The sequence below is a fragment of the Marmota marmota genome, unplaced genomic scaffold, assembly GCF_001458135.2.
Source record: "Marmota marmota marmota unplaced genomic scaffold, marMar, whole genome shotgun sequence".
Classification (NCBI taxonomy): domain Eukaryota; kingdom Metazoa; phylum Chordata; class Mammalia; order Rodentia; family Sciuridae; genus Marmota; species Marmota marmota.
Window position 1 is genome coordinate 22,144,918 of NW_026000093.1, and position 16,244 is coordinate 22,161,161.

General features: G+C 37.9%; 1 protein-coding gene across 6 annotated transcripts in view; it reads right to left on the reverse strand.

Annotated features, from left to right (window-relative positions):
* Positions 1–10,865, reverse strand: part of Eya1 (EYA transcriptional coactivator and phosphatase 1) — a 295,310-nt gene extending 284,445 nt beyond the window's left edge. For 3 of the 6 annotated variants that reach the window (XM_048783041.1, XM_048783039.1, XM_048783040.1), the window contains exon 1: positions 10,748–10,849. In XM_048783041.1, the coding sequence (XP_048638998.1) occupies positions 10,748–10,780 (33 nt within the window). In that variant the 5' untranslated portion in view covers positions 10,781–10,849. Of the gene's footprint in view, positions 1–10,747 lie in introns of all 6 variants that reach the window. The other 3 variants (XM_048783048.1, XM_048783042.1, XM_048783046.1) reach the window with 3 other exon arrangements.
* Between the last annotated feature and the right edge of the window lie 5,379 nt (positions 10,866–16,244).

A 16,244-nucleotide genomic window follows, 5' to 3' on the forward strand; every position in this document is an offset into this window, starting at 1 on the left:
CTAGCACTTGTAAAGATTTCCCTCTGTTTACAAAACCTCCACTCCTGGCAATTGTATTTATTCATTCATTCATTCAAGCAAAACATTTTGTGCCTGCACAATGTGCAAAAACAGAGACAGTGCTAAGTGACAGGAGGAGGGTGGCTGTTCCTTTCACATGCTCTCTGCGCTTCAATAACTCAAGATCTTGAAGGCAAACAAACTTTTACATTAAGGTGGACAATACAAAATAGAATAAAATCTATGCTAATTAGTCGTTCAAAGCACTTATTCTGTGAATAAGAAAGTTTCTGTTTGAGAGAGACAGATGATAAATTATCATTGGAATGTAACCAGTCTACAAAACAGAGAGGAAAAAAAAAAAAAAAAAACCCAATGACTGATTCTACATGAAATGCAATAAGAGAAAAAAAAATAGTTAATTTAGTTATACTTGTACTATTAGTTATATGTGAATATTATCAATCAGTCTTCACTTCTTTTATTCATAAACACAGGCTGGGCATGGTGACATATACCTATAATCCTAGCTACTTGGGAGCTGAGGCAGAAATCTTGTAAGTTAGAGAGCAGCCGAGGCAATTGACAAAAACTTCATCTCAAACATAAACAAACAAAAAACCCACAAAATACTGATTATTTTACAAATTTTAATGTAAACATAGGTTACAGAATCACTGCACCAATTGTCTATTGCCATGTAACAAATTATCACAAAATTTAGCACTTTAACACACATTGGGGCAAAGAGTGTAAGCCCCTGGTTTTCAATCCCCAGTATCATTAATTAGTTAATTAATTACTAAGACACATTTATTATCTTATACTATTTTTGAGAGTCATAAATCTGGGAGGATTTTAGCTGAGGGGTCCTGGCTTAGAGTCTCCCATAAGAACATCCCCAGGATGTCTGCCAGGGGCTGGAGGATCTGCTTTCAAGATGGCTTACTAATGGGGTTGTTGGGGAAGGCTTCGCAACCTGGCCATGTGAGCCTCTCTACAGCCCTGCCCAAGTGTCCTCCCAACAAGGCAGCCGGCTTTCTCCAAAAAGAGTGACCCAAAAGAAAGTGGGGAAGAAGCCACCATGACTTTTTGACCTAGTATCCATAGTGGCACATCATCACTTCCGCTCTTTCTTCTGCCTATTAGAAGTAAGTCACTAAGGCCAGACCACACTCAAGGGGAGGGGATCCAAGGGATCCATCTCAAGGGGTTCCAATCAAGAGGCTCCATCTCCTAAAGGAAGGAGTATCAAAGAATGTGTGAAAATGTTTTATAATCACCAAAAACATTTTCTGGGAATAGGATAAAAAAAATACAGGTGCTTCTTTATTGATATGCCTGACATCATTTAAAGTTAATCATAGAAATATCTATATATTATTTTGTAACCTTATCATTTAATGAAATGATAGACGTACAGAAATGCAGACATAAAAGAAAAAAACCTGATTGCCACATTGGTGCCAACAGAAAGTATCCTGTGAGCTCCACCAAAATATTATTAATTGATTGAGGAATGAAGAAGTTAGAACCATAAAGAAGCATCACAATGGGGTTTAATTGTACCCCTGAAATTGCAGGAAGTGGATTATCTGAGCTCTTGAGCTCATACAGATGCTGACTTCTATGATGGGTTCTCCTACACATCTGTTGGTGATGCCACACATTTATTTTGTGATACAAAATCTTGCTGAATTTCAATCATCCAGTAGAATATGAACACCAAAATGACAGTGTTGAGTTAGAATTGGTAGAGCTCTTCTCCCAGGTTCTCCATTTTATGAATAAATAAAAAGAGGCCCAGAGAGAAAGACAAGTCACATTCAAGATGATCAGCCTAGCCCAAAGGGAAGAAAAGGAGAAACTGTGGAAGGGGAGAGAGTGTAACTATCGACCCAACTCACCTGCAAATGCCAACAAGAGACAATGCAAGAATTCTCATTTTGTGTATAGTCACCCTCTCCTGGACTTTGGGTCCATAGTTATTCTATGGCAACAGTCATGCTACAACTGCAGGGTTTAGTCTCTGTGGCCAAGAACTTCTGGCCCACAAAACCTAAAATATTTCCTATCCTATCTTTATAGGAAAAAAAAAAAGATTTGTTACTTGTTTCCTGAAGTGGCCTTCTTGTAGTTCACACTTTGGGTGATTACCATCATCCCTAACAAAACTGTGAAACAAGAAGTTGTTGCTGCTTTTTTTTTTTTTCTTTGAATTTAAACTGCCCTCCTTTCTTTGTTGATGAACTGACTTTCCTGGCTCTCCTTGTAGTGCTGGCTCATTACCATGCTTTGCACATTACTGGGCCATCCACCAAGTAGAAAGAAAGATTCTGGTCATGCATGGGTCAACATGAAGTCCCAACGTTGGAGCCTTTTACTCATAAAGAGAGAGAACTATGTGCAACTGTCGCTGCCTGCTCATTTACACCTGCTCACCATGATTGGAACTCACAGGCCTCTGGACATGATGGGTGTTGGATCCGAGGTAGAAAAGGAACAGTGGGTCTCAGTGGTCAGAGACCCTTTTTCTTTTTTCCAGCATCAGTCACAAGCAATTTCCATCTTTGTCACACTCCACTTGTTCAGAGCATATGGACCAAGTGAGCTACACCAGAACACAAGATGTTGGCCAGCTCAGATAAACAAACGTTTACTAAGCGCCTGTGGAGGGCTTGACATTGTGCTTGGCCCTGGAAATATAAACATGTCACTGTCTTGGCTCTGGAGTAATTTTCCTGTCTAGGTTTTATTTTTTACATAAAATACCCAACTGCTAATACAACCTGGTGCCTAATTTGAACTTTGATGGCCAGTCCCTTTCAAGCTCTCAGATCACATTCCAACCTGGCCTGTTTCAATGTGACCAAACCAGTGTTGCCTATTTAAATAAAAAATCCTGCCTATTTCCTTCCAGCACAGTCTGACATCCCAAGTCATAATTTCATCCTAATCCTGCAAATGTGCATCCATTACATCTAAATTAAGAGATAGTACCTTGTCCCCCAGTCAAATACGTTTTAATAACAGCTAGTATTTTTTAAGCACTTTCCATGTGTGTGCCTGGTATATTTGGGATACTGTTAGTAGTAACGACGAGAAGCGTTCCCATATGTCAAGCAACATTCTAAGCACTCTTACATAAGGAACCCCATTCATTCTTCATGAATCCTCTGCAATCATTGTCCCATTTACAGACATAGAAAGTGGCTCAGGGGAGGCACCATGCAGACCTGCTCAGGGGTGAGCATCACAGCTCAAATCTGAACCCAAGGAGTCGGGTTCCAGCATCTGTGCTTTTATTCACGGTATGCCCTTCCAGTATTATTTCTAATCACACAATCATGAAAAGAAGTGCTATTATCCATGCTCTACAAATGAGGAAGAACTGAGGCTTAGTGAGGTTTAAAAACTTGCCCAAGACTAGAGCAAAGACTAAAGCAGGTCTGACTTGAAATGTTCTGCCCTTTCCAAAACAATGCCCCTCTGGGCTTGGCACCAGTGGCTGTACGTATTGCTTCACAAAGTATTTTGGCCTATGCTATCATATTTCTTCTTCATGGGCACCCAATACTATAGACCTATTATTGTCTCTATAAAAACTAAATTGCAGCTCATAAGTTGAAATAGATTTCTTGAGGTTATTTGTTGAAAGAACCTAGATTCAGCATTCAGAAACCTAGTCAGGGTTCTCTTCAGTACCTCACAGTGAGTTATTATCTGTTTGCTATGTTATTATCTGTTTGCTATTCACCCTCTCCTAGGTGAATAGCAATTAGATCACCCCAGCTCTAAGCCCTACCACCTAGTGCTGATAATGCAAAAGACTGTGGCTCCAGACAGATCAAGGGTGGAAATCTAGCATATTAGGGATATGGCTCATAACCAATAATCAAAAAAAGAGTCTTAAGCATTAGAAAATAATTATGCACATTCATTATTAGATTTGTCCATCAAGATGGTTAGAGTGGGCTCAGGAGGCTGAGGCAGGAGGATTGCAAGTTCAAAGCTAGCCTCAGCAACTTAGACAGGCCCTAAGCAACTTAGTGAGACTGTCTCCAAACAACAAAAAAAAAATGTAGGGAATGTGGCTCAGTGGTTAAGCGCCTCTGGGTTCAATCCCTGGTAGCAAAACAAAAAAGAAAATAGAAAAAGATGGGTAGAATGTAGGTGATGCATATCTGTAAGACAAGGAGGTGAGACTACAACTGTAGTTTCAAACTGGTGCTTCAGTGATCACAACCTGTAGGGTTCCCCAAGGTCCACAGTAGGCGTGTGAACCTTAGAGTTTGGCCAGCTGCTTCTCTGAGAGCTTCTGTGTTTCTGTTGCAGTTCCTGCTCCATCAGCCACAGAATCATGACCCATGCATATCCAGAGTCTTTCTTTCCACCTGGTAGATGACCCAGTAATGTGCAAAACATAGTGATCAGCCAGGACTGTGCAAGGACAGCCAGGAAAAACCAGTCTATAAACAAAGAGAGGAGAGAAGAAAATGTGCCGAAAGAAACAAAAATAAAACTGTGTGGGTTCCATGCATACTTTTTATCTTAAGTCTTTTGTTTGCTTAAGCCAGCTCATGGTAAGTTTCACTACTTGCAACCACATAAACCAAACTTATTCAAATTACTGAGCTGGCAGAAGGATAGTCAGGCAAATAGATAAGGTTTTAGGCCCTACATACTTATCATTCTTTGTTATGGGTTGAATTATATTTCTCCAAAAGGATACGTTGAAGTCCAAAGCCCAGTGTTTGTAAGCATGATGTTATTTGGAGATAGGGTCTTTGCAGAGTGATAAAGTTAAAGTTATCAGAATGATCCCTAATCCACTATGACTGGTATCCTTACAAGAAGAGATACAGGCATAAAAGAGGACACATGTCACCATGTGACAATGTAGGCAGAGATAAAAGCAAGCAAAGGAAAGCCAAGGATTGCTGACACACCATCCGAAGCTCAGAAAGTAAAGCCAGGACTTCTTTGGAGCATGGCTCTGTCAACACCTTGGCATAAGACTTCTAGCCTCTAGAGCCACGAGACAACAAATTTCTGTTATTTGAAGGCACCTAATTGGTGGTATTTTGCTATAGTAGCCCTAAGAAACCAATGCAGGTTTTATGGTTTGAATATTAAGTATCCCCCAAAAACTCATGTTGAAGGCTTGATCTCCAATACAGCAATAGTCAAAGGTAGGCCTTTAGGAAATGATTGGATCATGAGGGTCTGACCTAATGAGGATTAATCCACTGAAGGATTCATAGCTGAATTAACTATTGGCAAGTGGTTAAAAAAAAAACAAAAAACTAGGTATAGCCTCGTTGGAGGGAGTGCCCTTTGGGACTTTATCTTGTCCTGGGTCCTTTTGTCACTTTCTGTTTACCGGCTGTCATGAGATAAGCAGCTTATCCCCTCCACACCATTCCACCATGATGTTCCACCTCACCTCAGGCCCCAAACAATGGATTTGGCTGAACATGCCTGAAACCATGAGCCAAAATAAATCTTTCCTCCTTTAACTTGTTTTTCTCAGGTATTTTGTCATAAATACCTGAGACTTAAAAAGATAACTAAATACAGTAGGTTTCCAATAAGATCTTTCTACTTTAAGAAAATAAATGGAGGGAAAACACACTGAATTCTATGATTTTAAACTTAAGTAATCAAAAAATTTCACTTATCTAAAATATCTCATTCACGTTAAAGCTGAATAAATGAAACTGATTTAATTTATAATTTCCTTGTTAGTTTGACTTACAACGTGGGTTGTATTTCTATAATTATTTTCAGTGACTTCTACTAAAAAAAAAGTACATCTTTCTGTTAATAAAATAATTATTGAATTTTTTCCCTTTTGGTAAAAAGTCATGTTTATTTCTAGAATCTCCATGTATAGGAATAAGACACACACACACACACACACATACACATTTCATTTAATGATTTTCTTGTGAAACCAGAATCTCAGAAGAAACTGTTATTAGCATTTCACATTTATTAATTTAAAGACACTCAAGAGGCAGACTTGTGCAAATACAATGAAGCCCTGAAGTATCATTATTCTAAGAAGATCTAAAATACCATCATTCCAAGTTTTTGAGATAAAAAGTAATAACTATCTGCTACTATGGTAAAGTGCTCCCTTTAATGTCTTGGAATCTAATTTCTTCCATTTCTCCCACGTTCCACCTGAAAATACAATAATCAAGCACATATAATGCTGGTGTTTGTAATGCCTGGCACAAGCATAGTGGTTGTTTTTTTCAATTTTTATTGCAGACTTGCAGGTGGTCAGATAATTTTTTATCCATGACCACATTTTCAAGAGATGTTTCCAATAAAAAGTGCATTACTCGATTTGAATCAAATGTATGATATGTCAAGATCATTGTATTGTCTGGAGCAACTAATAAAAAAAAAAGTGCAATAAAGGGTTGGGTGTAATGGCACATGCCTGTAATCCCAGCAGCTCAGAAGGCTGAGACAGGAGGATTGCGAGTTCAAAGTCAGCCTCAGCAATGGTGAGGCACTAAGCAACTCAGTGAGACCCTGACTCTAATAAAATACAAAATTGGGCTGGGGATGTGGCTCAGTGGTTGAGTGCCCCTGAGTTCAATCCCTGGTACAAGCCCCCCCGCCAAAAAAAAGTACATTAAAATTATATTGCACTTTTCAGTCTTCAAAGAATTTTTAATGGTCCCCCATTTGAACTCCAAAATTGTAATTTTAAATAAGAGAAGACAAATATTATAATCTCTGTCTTAGAGCTGATGAGACTGACACTTAGAATGCTGTCCCAAGTCATACAATTGGTAAAAAGTGAAACCAGGTCTTCTGACTCCAAATCTAATGTGGTCGCAAGGTTTGGGTTATTGTGCCATGGGTTTATAAACTGCAGGTCTTACAACTTCAAAAAGAAGATACAGTGACTTACTTTTAATTGTCACTTATTTTTTGAAGATCTCATAGATGCTTTTTTATGTTGACACAATTTCCTTCTAGAAATTATTAGAAACTAAAGAAACTGAGAGATGCAAGCATAGCCTGGGTCTTTGATGTTTGTGCCTCTGAGGTGTTCACCTGCAACCAGGACAGCCACTGAGATTTCAGTGGATCTACTGCCTTGTTTTGGGAGAGCAAAACAATGTCATCCATGTGGGCACTCCCAGAGAGGCAAACTGGGGCACTATGAACTATGAAAGATATGATGTGACGTCCCCGCAATTTCTTCTTCTACACTATGTGCTATGTCCTCATGAAGCCAATTGAGGAGAGGATAGAATATAGAAAATCGCAAGGGTTATTTCCTCTTCCCCAAAGTGGGAGACACATAAGCAGAACATTCAAGAATAAGACAGATAGAATTTCTGATTTAACATTTTGGCCCAGTGTTATGTCTAACTAGGATCAAAATAATAAGCTACTTTACTTCTGTTCATGGTCCCTGAACATATAATAGACATGTTTCCAGAACTCTGCTAGGGATCAGGGCTACTTTATGGGATCAGGGCACTTTTCAATGTTCACCTATTTAGCCATTTTTTTCTCCTTAAAATGTTATGAACCACGTTAAAAATGTTAGTTTCAAGCTGGGTGCAGTGATGCACACCTGTAATTCCAGCTATTCAAGAGGATCACAAGTTTGGGGTTAGCCTGAGCAATTTAGCAGGACCCTGTCTCAAAATCAAAGATAAAAAGGGCTAGGAATGTAGCTCAATGACAGAGACCCCTGGGTTCAAACCCAAGTACCCTCCACCCACACACAGAAAAAAAAATGTTGGCTTCCACTTTCATATTGATCTATAGTAGCCCAAGATTAAAAATGAGCACATCGTCATTTAAGGGCTTCCACAATTGCCATCTTCACCTCCCTTGAAACCAGCTGTCATGGGGCTAAACACTGATGGCACTCTCACTAGCCTCCTAGTCAGAGGAAACATGAGGGGCATCACTGCCCCCTCCCCATATCATCACATGTCTACCTACAGAGCAGAGGAAAACACACACACACACACACACAGACTTGAGAAAGACCCCTACCAGAGGCCATGGAGAGTCATACTATAGCACATGTTGAACACTGCAGGTGTTTTACAAACTGTCATTGTGTTGAAAAACCTTCCCAGATGCATTCTTTTTTAAAAAAAAAAATAATCTTCCTGATGAGAAAAATCAAAGTACTACTCTCAAGAATAAGCCCAGAGAAGCAAGTGTTAAGTCTCACTAAATGAGGTACAATCCAGAACCATCAGCAGGTGTAACTCCGTGAGCAAGAAAGGAAGAGTCATCAAACAGTAAAGCTGGAAAGGACACTAATTAGGTTACACAGATTTCACTCTCCTCATTTTACAGATGCAAAAATCGAAGTTTCTCAGAGAAGTGCTTAGAATATATTTAATATTTTTTTAAAGAATACATTATGATGGACACTACTCATCGATAGAAAAGAACAATCTCTTGATATCTGCAGCAACATTGATCAATCTCGCAGATATAACACTATATGAAAGAAGCCAGAAACAAAAGAAGACACAGAATGAGGACTCAGTGTCTATGATTATTTGGAACAACAGGAAAAACTGATCAAAGGTGAAAGGGATTGGAACCATACTTGCCCGTGTGCCAGAGTGGGCACTGCAGGGACACTGAGTCAGAAAGGGCACAAGAGGACTTTCTGGGGTGATGCGGGTGCTCCTTGAGATAGGGTTCAGGTTACATGGTTATATCCACTTGTCAAAACTGAACAGTTAAGATTTGTGCCTTTCAATAGTTTAACAGAGGTGCTGTTAATGTATCAAGGTGCAATGTATTCTTGTGTTCACTCTGTGTAGTTGAGACATTTTATAAGAAATAGCCTTGAAAGATGAATGTGAGGAGCAAGGGCAAACTTGATCATGTTTGGAAACATAAGCACTTTGGGTACTAGTCCAAAAAACATTCGATCCTTTTTTCCTGAGTCACCTTAAAGTTTTTAGCTAAGTTCCAGGTACTCTTCTCATCTTGAGTCTCTTTCCCCCACATTCCTATGGGAAAGAAGAAACCTGCCAGGTGAAGGATGGAGTCCTAAAGAGCCCACCGGAGGCCTCCACACAGTGACCTCTGAAGAGATGGCTGCTGTACGTGGTTGAGCGGGCAGGAGCCAAATCTCCAGGAAACAGCTTCTTCAAGCAATGCCACATGGTATTTGCTCTCAAGAAATATTGCTCACGAGTTTTGTGTCCCTAGGACAGCCACCTACCTTTTAAGGGCAAATCTGCTTCATTCTCACATAAACAAACTAAAAGAAGTACATGATAAGCAATGGCCCACTAAACATGTCAAGGTAAATTCTCTTAATCTTTACATTTTTAGCTGTTTTTTAATACTCTCAAATATTAAATTCTTCATTCTTAAATTATAATGGGCAAAATATGAAATACCAGAAGAAATATTGGCAACATTTCTTTGCAGATGTTGTTAAATTTGTGGGTGATTTTCCAACACATCAACTTGATTTCTAAGAAGTAAAGTTACGTGGAAGGTGGCAGTAACTATGAGGTCATTCATGAGCTTATTTTTAATTTATTTTATATATACTACAAAAGAATTTTCAATATAATAAAATCAAATATCACAGAGCCATCACAGGAGTTTATACAAACTAACAAACTAAAAGGGCTAAGGATGCTCTTTCTATTTAGGGTATAAGCTACACTATGCAAAGTGATCTCAAAGTGGTTGATGTGAATTATCTCACAAGATGACTTAGAGGATCCATAAAATAGCCTCAGTAATTGCATACAGTATGACTGTGAAGCTACCATGCTAGCATTGGACTATTTGTGATTAAAATCCTCATCCATTAGCAGTTACTGCTTATTGCGGAACACCAATGGGTCTTGTAAAACACACATTTACAGGAACCACAACAGCATTACTAAAGATCACCCTTTGGGCTTGTGATAATTCTATTGTGAACAAAGCCAAGCTAGGAAACCTTCTGTCTGAAAGCATCAGATCTGAGCAGAGAATCTGAAAAGGAAAGTCACATGCCACCCCAAATATTGATATAGACATTTTCCAAAGAAATAACTTTAACTTACTGAAAAAATGGTTTTAAAAAATTAAATTCACTGAATTGGTCAAGTTCTAAATAGCTCAGAAGTTATTTATGAGATAACCTCTAATCAGAAATAGTCATTTATGAATCAAAGAAAACCTTTCTTTCTGATATGAACTTGAGGAAAATTTCTGAATTCTTTCTTGTCTGCTCTCAAGATAAACAAAAAAAAATATATAAACTACAGGTTTCTTGACTCAAGAGTCCATTCAAGAGTTCATCAAACCGTGAAACTTTACAATAAACCACACATTTTTAACTCATATCCACATACATTCATAAAACAAATACAAGGTAAGTCAAATGTAGACATTAATTTCAAGTTTCGTGAGACAAATATGTTTTCCCTGAGGCCAGGGAACATGGAAGCCCTAAAATTATGTTATGCATATTGGTGTAATTATATAATACGAAAGGTTGGCTTTTTCCTCTATGTCTCTCCTTTTGATAACTGATACCTCTAAGAAAAGATAGAAATTAGGTTAGGCTGATGAAACAGTGCACTACTTAATTCGTAAAGTTTAAAATCATTAAAAATTGGTAAAGTGCTTTTGAGAAATTTCCAGACGCTCAGGTTACAACAAAAATAGTCATTACGATTTTAAAAGTAATAATTCTTTCCTTAGGACTGACATTCTGTTTACTTACAGACTGTCCATTTATCCCCCGGGGGTCTTCCATTGAAGACTTCTTCTTCTGAATTATATATGGGCTATTAGCTCCACACTTCTTCAAAGGGCTCCAACACCCCTGCACCTGTGAAACACAGAGCATCAAGCAGCCGTATTAATTGTGGAGTATGAAATTAAGAGCTGTTCTGTTCATCTGCAGCTTTCCATTGACTAGCATGTATACACAAGTCAAGAACGCTTACCTTCATTGAATGAATCTTTAAAATAAATATTATGGGCTCACTGTTTATCACAATTTACATGAGCCAAATGTGGCCAAATTATAGCTCAGTTGTGCCTGCTGTCAGCAGCTGCAGCCCAAGAGAAAAAAAAAGAGAGATGAGGGAGGGCAGCTAAAGAGCTTTTCACATACATTATTTCTGAGCCAGCAGTACAGAGCTTTTTTTTTTTTTCCTCTCCCCCTGTTCTTTTTGCTTTTTGAATTCAGTTTCTCCCTGCTATCTATCAATGTCAATTGTCCCACAATGCAAAGAGGAAATACTAACAAAGAAATATGATTGTAGTCTGAACAAGGATGAAAGAAGGAACACTAGGGTTGAGTGTTTTACCCTCAGGGCACGGATATTATTAGACTATTTCTTAGCAAGTTTACATTAGGTCACAGTTTCACGGTTGATCAATTCTGCACCTTCAGAGACTCAACACCTTCAGGAAGAATGGGTTTGGAGGAAACTTTAAAGCATGTCCAATAAATGTAGTATGCAAGATATATTCTACATTTAACTATTTTCAAAAAAAATGATAATTTGGCCATCTAGCTGCCCATTCTAATTTTCTAACTTTCAGAATTAATTTTCATGTTCATGCTCATATGAGAAAACCCAAATATACTCTGAGGTTTTCGTACTTAGGCTTGACAGCTGAAAAATCATTCTACCAGTCTCACATAAACTCCAGTGCACAAATGTAAATATGCATTAAATATACATATAATTTTAAGCAAAAAAGATACAATCTTAATATTATCCAAGATGAAACTGCACAACAGAGAACAGGTAGTTGTTTAACTTTAGTATCACTTATTGTGAAGATATTTGAATTTCTAAATGCCAGCATAGTAGGAAACCCATAATAGTAGAATTCAAGAGATCTGAATTCTGGTTCTGACTCTTGTTACTAAAGAGCTAAATGGTCTCATATAAATTACATAGGCTCTAAGAATCTCAGTTTCCTCATCTGTAAAATGAAAGATTTCAAATGAATAGTGTCTTATAGCTTTATATTTCATATAAATATTTTATATTTTATAATGAACATAGATTTTCTTAAATACTTGTAAAATATTCAAAGCATAGCTCATTTGAAAAGTAATTTTGGAATACTGGAATAATTCTCACATTCATTTTTCTCACAATTATCATAGATGCAAAACATATGCCTCATCCTTTTCCCACACAAAAGTGATGCTTCTTGAACAATATAAGACTCATATTCTTACGATATTGAGCATCCGTATTGAAGTACTGTGTTTTTCAAATTTTACCAAGAAGTAATTTCATAATTTCAAGTTTTAGAAGTAAATAAAAGTCATATGGATACATTTATGTTTGTTAAACTGGGTAAACAGAATATCTTGAAATGCACAAATTTCAAAACTGAATCTGAAAACTCACCAACATTGCTTTTGGAGGATTCTTTACCTAATTAGGAAAAAGATGTTACAGAATAAACTAGACTTTTTTCATTGCTTTACTTGCTCTCCAGAGGCACATTAACTTTTCCAGGCACTAAGGTGGAACTTTCAAGTAATGACAATAACCCTGCCTTACAGTGGTAAAATGTTTCACAGTTTACAAAGTGCTTTCACATAAATTTCCCATAGTACACCTATATAAGGAATGACAAACTCCAGTCTCAGTCCTCACAGAAGGGAACAGGCCTAAGACAAAGACCCCTCTGATTTCCCATAAATTCCCATCCTCTCCATACCTGTCCTGAGAACATGTTTCAATCAAAACCTGTATATTTGATATTCCAGGATTATTTCCCATGTGTTTCTTTTCCATATTTCCTTATTGAACTTACTGAACAGTTTAAGGTATTAAGAATGGTCAAATTACATGAGCATGAAAGATATTTCATTTGCAATTTTATTTCTGCTAAAGATGAAACTATTCTGTACTAAATAGCATGTTTGTTATTGTTTCCTGGTCTAAAAAGAAAAGTTGGAGATTACTGGGAAGTCAAAACAGTCAGCACTCATCTACTTCAGGTAGATGTCTTCAGTAAAAAAGACTACCATTCAAAAATCAAAAAATCACAGAGAGTCATGGACTTTATTTACAAATCCTCCACTGCTTGCTAAATCAGCATAGTTGTTTCCAGATTTCTACATGTCAATCCAAACCATGAAATATATGACATGACTGAGCCTACTGATATTTAGGAGCCTGTCTCTGGCAAACCCTTAATTCCTTTGCTGGACTTGATCTTTCATGGTTTATAAATAAGCCTGCTTCCATTATAGCACTTATCTAGAGGGACTGCAATTATTTCTTTACCTGTCTCTTTGCCTCCCTGCAGCTCAATGAGGCCTAGGACTAAGCCTTACTTTCTTGTCCTGGTCCCACATGGCATTTATTAAATATTTTTGAATGAAAGAATAAATGAATGAGTGAATGAATGAGTGTTGTTAATACTTGACAATTTTTGAATACATGTAAATTCTTAGCTAGAATTGGCAGTTAAATGGTAGTACTATTATTCAATTAACTTCCAAGGCATCCATCAACTTTCTGACCCTAACCATTTGTTTTAGATATCCTATGAAACAGGCTCACTCTAAAAACAAGTGACTTGATTGATGTCCTACTTACCTGTTGACCTACCTACATATAGACAATGGCTATTCACAATACTGTATAGACCTACATATAAGCACATAGGAAGGTCCACTTAGAGGTGGACTTGCCAGGCTCTCTGTTTAAATCTAGCAACGGTTCCTAGAAAAGAAGTATAAGAATGTCCAGGAAAGTTATGTTTTAGGAGATTCATGGAATAGCAGAGGCTAGAGCCTTGGTATCAGGAGTTCCCAGGAGGGAAGTCTAGTAGCCATTATCCATTTAGAGACCATCCCTACACTTACCCTGCCAAAGCAGATAACTGAATTAATCACCCACTTGTGCATTTACCCAAAATAGCCAAATCCTTTATTTATCCCCTCCTGAGTTAACCATAACAGTACCCTGCAAAAATAGGTGCCCCTTAGAATTATACACAGTAGAATCCCACATTTTATTGGCCACTGAAGTGCAAGGTTCCCTCATCAAGTGACAAGGGTCTGAGAGGCATCCTGGGGCCCTGTCTACCAAATCCAAGACTCTGGACTAGTTACCACTCTGAGCATACAGGAAAAGCCTAGAAGCATCTTCCTGAAATGTACTTCATCATCTCCTTAAGTACAAAGAAAAGATCAACTAAGCAAAACATTGAGACATAGCTGTACAGCATTAAGCTGGGCATGTATTTACATAGAACTCAGCTCTTCATATTTTCAAGCTGCATAAGACCACCTAAGAAGTTGTTTTTTTGAGGGCAGACAGTAGCAAGCAGCCCTTTCCAAGGCTACTGCAGCCCACAGGAGACAGAGCAGGGGCCACCACAGCTCTAGGTGGGGGAGCCCCTGACCTGCATTCAGCAGTTGATGCCCAGGCATCTGCTGTGAGAACTCAGCAGGTAGCAAGAAGAATGGTAGCAGTCTTCCCAGGGTGAGGAAGGAAGGAGAAGTGATGGCCCATTTAAACTGGGCTTTTCTCTGCCTGAGGAAACTATGCCTTCTCCAATCTTCCAAGAAACCCAGCTGGGGGGTCCAGGGGAGGAGAGGTCACTGCTAGTCTTTGCTGATGAAAAAGGAGACTTTAGAAAGCAAGGTTCTAGATCTGACTTCATTCTAGATTTGCTAACTTTGTTTACAGATTCACCTAACACAAGATTAATAGAAGGTTTAGGAACTTGCTTCCTTTCTTCCTGCCACTTGGGGGGAGTGTGGTGGGAGGGAGTTGAAATTAGTGAATATGCATTGGCAAATAAATAGTGGTAAGTAAATGTTAGACTTAAGTACTGTTAAAAACAAACTTTACAAAAGTAAACCAAGAGTACAATATGACAAAAGTTTGCAATCACACAAAATTAGTCTTGGGGGCCCAGAGACATTATGAAATTTGGTCCCAGTATATATACATATGTACATATATATATACATATTATAATTATAAAATATTATAATTATTCCAATAGAGATCAATGATGCATACCTGAAAGTAATATTTTATGTCCAAATGCAAGCAATAAGCCTACTGATTTTCCAAGTACAAAATACAGAAACTTTAAAGCACATGAGAAAAAAACATCTATTCTGAACATTGCTACCAATCTTTCTCCCCAATGGTACAAACAGCTCTTGCTACTTAAAAAAAAAAAAAAAAAGGAATTTAAGACCCCTGAACCTAAAGCTTTCCAAATTCAGTAAAACACACGTTCACCCACATAGGCACTATTCTTTTTCTACCCATCAGCTGAAGCCAGGCCATTGATAAAATAGCACCCCATCTTACATGTAAACATTATCTTTCTTTTATTTTAGTTTTATTTATCACAAATATCCTATTTTCAGAGCAAAACATTAGAAGAAGTTGGAATAAGTGTGTATACAACACAGATGTGAAATTAGATAAAGGGTCAACTCAGGCAAACCCTTGGGACAATCTTTCTAGATTGAAGAAAAATAGGGTGGAGGTAGATGTAGGGAGTAATGAGATTGGGAAAAAAATATTTCTTTTTTATTTTATTCATCATATGTGCTTTAATTTTTCCTGCTGTTTTTGAAAAATGGGTTATATTTTAGATGGCACATTAGTCATCTCTAATGAAGCAGAGATCCATCAGGCACTGTTAATAACTTGTGGCTCCTTGGATGGAAGAATATTTTCATTACAACACACCGTCTCTTTACTTTTTGCCTTCTCACCAAGTGTTGAGTTCTCTAACATTCCTGAGAAATAGAAGGAAACTAGTGATTGAACATGGCTTTATGGAAAAGAAAAGGGCCATTCTAAAATATGTCCCCAGAAGACTACAACTACAGATTGAATAAACATATCAAATCAAGGGGTATCTAAGAACATTTACTAACAGAAGTCTGCAGTGAAATGAACCATTGGATAAATGACCTCCAGAGAACTGCTCAACTCACTATTCCATGGCTCCAGGAGCCACAAGCACTGTGTCTGTCACCTCGCCTTTGCTTTTCCCACCTTCTTTAGGAAATTTGGTTATATCAGGCAAAATAGAGATCAGGCATACTCAGGAGAATCACACCCCAAACTCCTATACACATTGGTCTTTCAAAAGGCAAAGAAGCACATCTCAAGTACAGGAGTTATTTCTGAAAACTAATTTGTTCTCTATTCTGGTGAAAGTCTTTCATAGCTGGAGATGTGGTTTTCATAGAAGCA